The sequence below is a fragment of the Salmo salar genome, chromosome 06 (assembly GCF_965601325.2).
Source record: "Salmo salar chromosome 06, fSalSal1, whole genome shotgun sequence".
Taxonomy (NCBI): domain Eukaryota; kingdom Metazoa; phylum Chordata; class Actinopteri; order Salmoniformes; family Salmonidae; genus Salmo; species Salmo salar.
In genome coordinates, this window is record NC_138296.1 from 17,431,303 (window position 1) to 17,439,533 (window position 8,231).

General features: G+C 42.0%; 1 protein-coding gene across 1 annotated transcript; it reads left to right on the forward strand.

Annotated features, from left to right (window-relative positions):
- Positions 1 to 220: 220 nt before the first annotated feature.
- LOC106606518 (centromere protein X) lies at positions 221 to 1,780 on the forward strand. Its single transcript, XM_014202777.3, has 5 exons — positions 221 to 339; positions 618 to 669; positions 818 to 871; positions 1,157 to 1,245; positions 1,348 to 1,780. The coding sequence occupies exons 1-5, from the start codon at positions 292 to 294 to the stop codon at positions 1,360 to 1,362; spliced, it is 258 nt and encodes an 85-aa protein (XP_014058252.2). The 5' UTR covers positions 221 to 291; the 3' UTR covers positions 1,363 to 1,780.
- The last annotated feature ends 6,451 nt before the right edge of the window (positions 1,781 to 8,231 follow it).

Consider the following 8,231-nt stretch of genomic DNA (forward strand, 5'->3'; position numbering starts at 1 on the left):
ATCTTTCCATCTACGTACTTTTTCAGCTATAACCAGCCACTGCCATTACTACTGCATTCACTACCACTACTGTAAGTTATTTCACAACCATAAATAATTTAAAGACAAACTAGCAAGCACACACATTTTCTTAAGACATTTACTATTTTCCACTTTTCTATTTCGTAGTATTTTTCCTTTGGAATAGAAGTGGTCACACCTTGATGGTTTGCGCGATGCGTTTTACGTAAGGAATCACGGACTCGATGCAGCCAATCACTGCTGAGAGCGCGTTGATCGACACAACAGAAAATGGCGGAAAGCAGCGCGGAAAGCAGCACGGAAATCACATTCAAAAAGGTAAGAGAAAGTTGCCAAAATACTATTCATTGTTCTATGTTGTGAGTCACATCATTTCGACTAAAGCAAGATCAGAACCCTCATTTTGTAACTAAAGTAAGATCACAACCCTCATTTTCATGTTAGACTGAACAGACTGTATGGAGCAAATACAGCGGGGTAGCTAGCTAGATTATCAGCCGACTGGATAATTTTGCAATTCACTACAGTAACTTTAATGTACTGTTGTCGAACATAGTGTTATTCAGAATCATGTTTTTTTTCTTCTTTCTGTTTAGGAGACTGTAAGCAAACTCCTGTCAAGCTTCTTCAAGGAGGAGAAAACTAAAGGTGAGTTTCTTGCTAGCTAGTGGAGTTGTTTAATGTAGCTATCCTGGAAAAGATTTGGACCTGATCATGTTAAGTCAAATGAAGCAACAGTTGTAGGCTGTTAGCTAAGTCATCGCCATTTGACCTTTGTTTCCTTGTTTTTCTCAAGTCGGTGCCGATGCTGTCCTCCTTATGGCAGAGATGCTACATGTGTTTGTTCAAGGTAAATTCAAACGATTGAATGTGTCTGTAATGTACATGGAAATCAATGGAGGTATTTATACAGACTGAGATGATGGTGTTTATATAACTTCAATATGAGATGAAGATATCAGGGCCAGGATTTGTAAAGCATCTTAGAGTAGGAATACTGATCGAGGATCAGATGTGTCCCCATCCATATAATCTTATTCATTATCTAAAATGCTGAATGCGAAACTGTGCCTAGATCAGCAGTCTTTACTCCGAGTTGCTGTTGGAATACAGACCCTGACTCTTTATTTCTCAGAAGCTGCGCAAAGAACGATAAAACAGGCTGAGGCAGAGGACTGTGACAGAATTGACATAGAACACTTTGAGAAGATCCTGCCTCAACTGGTGTGTAAATATACCCATGTATTCTATGAAAGTATCCTCTTCTATTATTGTCATGGAATGACCGTATAAGAATCAAATCAACATATTTAATTTCTTCCGCAGCTGTTGGATTTCTAGTATGACTTCAGGCCAGAAGATGGCGCCAGAGAGCTATCCAGTCCTCCATTCAGAATTCGAGAGATTGACCAACTCTTGGAGGACAATGGAAGTAAAGAAAAAGGCTTCTGTTTTGTTTGTAAAAGTAAAGAAGCACTTAATTTACTTACATTGCCCTCCAAGAGTGGCTGAATCTCCTCTCTACTTTTTAATTCATGCACCTTGGTTGGAGAGAGGAAGGGGCAGTGCTCCATTCCCCCCAGTCCTCCATTCAGCCCATGTAGGATATTATATTGTAATTAGTCCATTATTTGAGTTACATTGCACACGGTCTCTAATGAGCTCTGTACATTTTGCTCTGTGGTTTTGCCTCAGTTTGATGTTTGAAATGATTTGAAACCATTACTAACTAATAAAAGTTGTGTGGGTTTTTTTTAAATTTTTTTGCATCAGTCTGTGCATTTTCTGGGGGAAACGTGTATTGTAAACCTAAAAGTGCTTTATTGTAATCAGTTGTGTGATAGGAATTCACATCTAGTACTCCAGCAGCATTGGGGGACGATCTGGTGTTTGACAATAAAACATATACAGTGACCTTATTGGGACAGCACTTTGGATTTGAAATGATACAATCACTATGAGGTTAAGTTGCAGATGTCCGCTTTAATTTGAGAGTATTTTCATTCATATCAGGTGAACCACTTTGAAATTAGTGAGGTTTTTGTACATAGTTCCCCCTTTGTAGGGGACCAAAAGTATTGGGACAAATTCAGTTGTGTATTAAAGTAGTCAAAAGTTTAGTATTTTGTCCCATATTCCTAGCACGCAATGATTACATCAAGCTTGTGACTCTACAAACTTGTTGGATGCATTTGCTGTTGTTTTGGTTGTGTTTCAGATTCATTTTCTGCCCAATAGAAATTAATGGTAAATAATGTAGTGTGTCAATTTGGAATCACTTTTATTGTAAATAAGAATAGAATGTTCCTAACACTTCAACATGATTATGGATGTGACCATGATTATGGATGGTCCTGAATGAATCGTGAGTAATGTTGAGGTTAAAGTGCAGACTGTCAGCTTTAATTTGAGGGTATTTTCCACATTAATGTGGATGATACCATGATTACGTATAGTCCTGAATTAATCCTGAATAATGATGAGTGAGAAAGTTAGACGCACAAATATACCCCTAAGAAATGCTGACAATAATAATACAACACCGTTACAATAATGGGAGGTTAGCATTTTTTGGGGGGGTTATATTTGTGCAACTTTCTCACTCATTATTCATGATTAATTCAGGACTCCGTAATTATGCTATCATCCACATTGATGTGGAAAATACCCTCAATTTAAAGCTGACAGTCTGCACTTTAACCTCATAGTCATTGTGTCATTTCAAATTCAGAGTGCTGGAGTACAAAGCCAAAACAACAAAAATGTGTCCCAATAATTATGGAGTGCACTGAATATGTTTATATATATTTAATACAATAGAAACAGAAACCGGGGGCCATGTTCAGGACTAAGAAACATTACAGAACATTTAGATAGAAATTGTGTGGAACAGATATGATTGTCTTATGCATTAAGGTCATTGTTTGTACATTGCCTACATTGACTTCAGATGATCTTAGCTCTAAAGATGATCTTTATGTTTTTGGGAACCTTTACCCCAGAAGGTTTTGCATAAATGAATACACCCCAGTAGTGCAGTCCTCACTCTTTTATACAGCACCGCCACACTACAGCCCACCTGTGTCTGGCTCTGCAACAACAGGTGCTTGCAGCATGCTCTCTCTGGCTGGCTTCACCCACCACTCCACCCCCCATCAAAGGCTCCTGGAGCAGTTGGAAGCAATTAGAGTAATAAGGGGAGCAGCCAGGCCCTTGGATGATGACAACTGGCAGGAAAAAAGGAGTACCCCCTCCGGACACTTTGAAGTTCCTCTTCTGCTGTCCTGCGATGTTTAGTTAGGAGGGGAGGGGAGGAATGGGACTTCGAGGTACAGGCCAGGGGAAAGTTGAATGGAGTGTGCATGCATGAGTGTGTGTTTTTGTCTCTCTGTGTGTGTGTCAGCCAAACCATTGCAGAGACCACACGCGTAGATCTTCCATTTGAAAAGAAGAAGCAAAACAGAAGGAATTGGAACATGTCCCACAGGGGAAGAGCAAGGTGTAATTGTGGTGGTAAATAAATTAGGCATGGGGGGACTGCATTATTTTACCCTGAGAAAGACTGATGACTGTGGGTTATTCTAACCTGAGAGAGTCTGATGACTGGGTTATTCTTACCTGAGAGAGCCTGATGACTGTGGGTTATTCTAACCTGAGAGAGCCTGATGACTGTGGGTTATTCTAACCTGAGAGAGCCTGATGACTGTGGGTTATTCTAACCTGAGAGAGCCCTCGCACCTGACCTGCTGGGTTATTCTAACCTGAGAGAGCCTCTGCACCTGACTGTGCGTGTTATTCTAACCTGAGAGAGTCTGATGACTGGTTTATTCTAACCTGAGAGAGCCTGATGACTGGGTTATTCTAACCTGAGAGAGCCTGATGACTGTGGTTTATTCTAACCTGAGAGAGTCTGATGACTGTGGGTTATTCTAACCTGAGAGAGCCTGATGACTGGTTAATTCTAACCTGAGAGAGTCTGATGACTGTGGTTAATTCTAACCTGAGAGAGTCTGATGACTGGGTTATTCTAACCTGAGAGAGTCTGATGACTGTGGGTTATTCTAACCTGAGAGAGCCAGATGACTGTGGGTTATTCTAACCTGAGAGAGCCTGATGACTGGTTTATTCTAACCTGAGAGAGCCTGATGCCTGGTTTATTCTAACCTGAGAGAGCCTGATGACTGTGGGTTATTCTAACCTGAGAGAGTCTGATGACTGGGTTATTCTAACCTGAGAGAGCCTGATGACTGTGGGTTATTCTAACCTGAGAGAGTCTGATGACTGTGGGTTATTCTAACCTGAGAGAGCCTGATGACTGTGGTTTATTCTAACCTGAGAGAGCCTGATGACTGTGGTTTATTCTAACCTGAGAGAGCCTGATGACTGGTTTATTCTAACCTGAGAGTCTGATGACTTGTGGTTTATTCTAACCTGAGAGAGTCTGATGACTGTGGTTTATTCTAACCTGAGAGAGCCTGATGACTGGTTTATTCTAACCTGAGAGAGTCTGATGACTGTGGATTATTCTAACCTGAGAGAGCCTGATGACTATGGGTTATTCTAACCTGAGAGAGCCTGATGACTGTGGTTTATTCTAACCTGAGAGAGTCTGATGACTGTGGGTTATTCTAACCTGAGAGAGCCTGATGAATGTGGGTTATTCTAACCTGAGAGAGTCTGATGACTGGGTTATTCTAACCTGAGAGAGCCTGATGGCTGTGGGTTATTCTAACCTGAGAGAGTCTGATGACTGGGTTATTCTAACCTGAGAGAGCCTGATGACTGGTTTATTCTAACCTGAGAGAGCCTGATTACTGTGGGTTATTCTAACCTGAGAGAGTCTGATGACTGTGGGTTATTCTAACCTGAGAGAGTCTGATGACTGGGTTATTCTAACCTGAGAGAGCCTGATGACTGGTTTATTCTAACCTGAGAGAGCCTGATTACTGTGGGTTATTCTAACCTGAGAGAGTCTGATGACTGTGGGTTATTCTAACCTGAGAGAGTCTGATGACTGTGGGTTATTCTAACCTGAGAGAGCCTGATGACTGGTTTATTCTGACCTGAGAGAGCCTGATGACTGGTTTATTCTAACCTGAGAGAGCCTGATGACTGTGGGTTATTCTAACCTGAGAGAGTCTGATGACTGTGGGTTATTCTAACCTGAGAGAGTCTGATGACTGTGGGTTATTCTAACCTGAGAGAGTCTGATGACTGTGGGTTATTCTAACCTGAGAGAGTCTGATGACTGGGTTATTCTAACCTGAGAGAGCCTGATGACTGGTTTATTCTAACCTGAGAGAGTCTGATGACTGTGGGTTATTCTAACCTGAGAGAGTCTGATGACTGTGGGTTATTCTAACCTGAGAGAGCCTGATGACTGTGGGTTATTCTAACCTGAGAGAGCCTGATGACTGTGGTTTATTCTAACCTGAGAGAGCCTGATGCCTGGTTTATTCTAACCTGAGAAAGCCTGATGACTGTGGGTTATTCTAACCTGAGAGAGTCTGATGACTGGGTTATTCTAACCTGAGAGAGCCTGATGACTGTGGGTTATTCTAACCTGAGAGAGTCTGATAACTGTGGGTTATTCTAACCTGAGAGAGCCTGATGACTGTGGTTTATTCTAACCTGAGAGAGCCTGATGACTGTGGTTTATTCTAACCTGAGAGAGCCTGATGACTGGTTTTTCTAACCTGAGAGTCTGATGACTTGTGGTTTATTCTAACCCGAGAGAGTCTGATGACTGTGGGTTATTCTAACCTGAGAGAGCCTGATGACTGGTTTATTCTAACCTGAGAGAGTCTGATGACTGTGGGTTATTCTAACCTGAGAGAGCCTGATGACTGTGGGTTATTCTAACCTGAGAGAGCCTGATGACTGTGGTTTATTCTAACCTGAGAGAGTCTGATGACTGTGGGTTATTCTAACCTGAGAGAGCCTGATTACTGTGGGTTATTCTAACCTGAGAGAGTCTGATGACTGGGTTATTCTAACCTGAGAGAGTCTGATGACTGTGGGTTATTCTAACCTGAGAGAGCCTGATGACTGGTTTATTCTAACCTGAGAGAGCCTGATGACCGGTTTATTCTAAACTGAGAGAGCCTGATGACTGTGGGTTATTCTAACCTGAGAGAGTCTGATGACTGTGGGTTATTCTAACCTGAGAGAGTCTGATGACTGTGGGTTATTCTAACCTGAGAGAGCCTGATGACTGTGGGTTATTCTAACCTGAGAGAGTTTGATGACTGTGGGTTATTCTAACCTGAGAGAGCCTGATGACTGTGGGTTATTCTAACCTGAGAGAGCCTGATGACTGTGGGTTATTCTAACCTGAGAGAGCCTGTTGACTGTGGGTTATTCTAACCTGAGAGAGCCTGATGACTGTGGTTTATTCTAACCTGAGAGAGCGTGATGCCTGGTTTATTCTAACCTGAGAGAGTCTGATGACTGGGTTATTCTAACCTGAGAGAGTCTGATGACTGTGGGTTATTCTAACCTGAGAGAGCCTGATGACTGGTTTATTCTAACCTGAGAGAGCCTGATGACCGGTTTATTCTAACCTGAGAGAGCCTGATGACTGTGGGTTATTCTAACCTGAGAGAGCCTGATGACTGTGGGTTATTCTAACCTGAGAGAGCCTGATGACTGTGGTTTATTCTAACCTGAGAGAGCCTGATGACTGGTTTATTCTAACCTGAGAGTCTGATGACTTGTGGTTTATTCTAACCTGAGAGAGTCTGATGACTGTGGTTTATTCTAACCTGAGAGAGTCTGATGACTGGTTTATTCTAACTTGAGAGTCTGATGACTTGTGGTTTATTCTAACCTGAGAGAGTCTGATGACTGTGGTTTATTCTAACCTGAGAGAGTCTGATGACTGGTTTATTCTAACTTGAGAGTCTGATGACTTGTGGTTTATTCTAACCTGAGAGAGTCTGATGACTGTGGTTTATTCTAACCTGAGAGAGTCTGATGACTGGTTTATTCTAACCTGAGAGTCTGATGACTTGTGGTTTATTCTAACCTGAGAGAGTCTGATGACTGGTTTATTCTAACTTGAGAGTCTGATGACTTGTGGTTTATTCTAACCTGAGAGAGTCTGATGACTGTGGTTTATTCTAACCTGAGAGAGCCTGATGACTGGTTTATTCTAACCTGAGAGAGTCTGATGACTGGTTATTCTAACCTGAGAGAGCCTGATGACTGTGGTTTATTCTAACCTAAGAGAGTCTGATGACTGTGGGTTATTCTAACCTGAGAGAGCCTGATTACTGTGGGTTATTCTAACCTGAGAGAGTCTGATGACTGGGTTATTCTAACCTGAGAGAGTCTGATGACTGTGTGTTATTCTAACCTGAGAGAGCGGCTGGTTTATTCTAACCTGAGAGAGCCTGATGACCGGTTTATTCTAAACTGAGAGAGCCTGATGACTGTGGGTTATTCTAACCTGAGAGAGTCTGATGACTGTGGGTTATTCTAACCTGAGAGAGTCTGATGACTGTGGGTTATTCTAACCTGAGAGAGCCTGATGACTGGGTTATTCTAACCTGAGAGAGTCTGATGACTGTGGTTTATTCTAACCTGAGAGAGCATGATGACTGTGGTTTATTCTAACCTGAGATAGTCTGATGACTGTGGGTTATTCTAACCTGAGAGAGCCTGATGACTGTGGGTTATTCTAACCTGAGAGAGCCTGATGACTGGTTTATTCTAACCTGAGAGAGCCTGATGACTGTGGGTTATTCTAACCTGAGAGAGTCTGATGACTGTGGGTTATTCTAACCTGAGAGAGCCTGATGACTGTGGGTTATTCTAACTTGAGAGAGTCTGATGACTGTGGGTTATTCTAACCTGAGAGAGCCTGATGACTGTGGGTTATTCTAACCTGAGAGAACCTGATGACTGTGGGTTATTCTAACCTGAGAGAGCCTGATGACTATGGTTTATTCTAACCTGAGAGAGCCTGATGCCTGGTTTATTCTAACCTGAGAGAGCCTGATGACTGTGGGTTATTCTAACCTGAGAGAGTCTGATGACTGTGGTTTATTCTAACCTGAGAGTCTGATGACTTGTGGTTTATTCTAACCTGAGAGAGTCTGATGACTGTGGTTTATTCTAACCTGAGAGAGTCTGATGACTGGTTTATTATAACCTGAGAGAGGCTGATGACTGGTTTATTCTAACCTGAGAGAGCCTGATGACTGGTT

Bases quoted from the DNA above. Each gene is read 5' to 3' on its own strand.
- LOC106606518 (XM_014202777.3), top strand. From the start codon at position 292: ATGGCGGAAAGCAGCGCGGAAAGCAGCACGGAAATCACATTCAAAAAG. The intron at 340-617 runs GTAAGAGAAAGT...CTTTCTGTTTAG, and splicing joins CGGAAATCACATTCAAAAAG to GAGACTGTAAGCAAACTCCT. The intron at 872-1,156 runs GTAAATTCAAAC...TTTATTTCTCAG, and splicing joins GCTACATGTGTTTGTTCAAG to AAGCTGCGCAAAGAACGATA.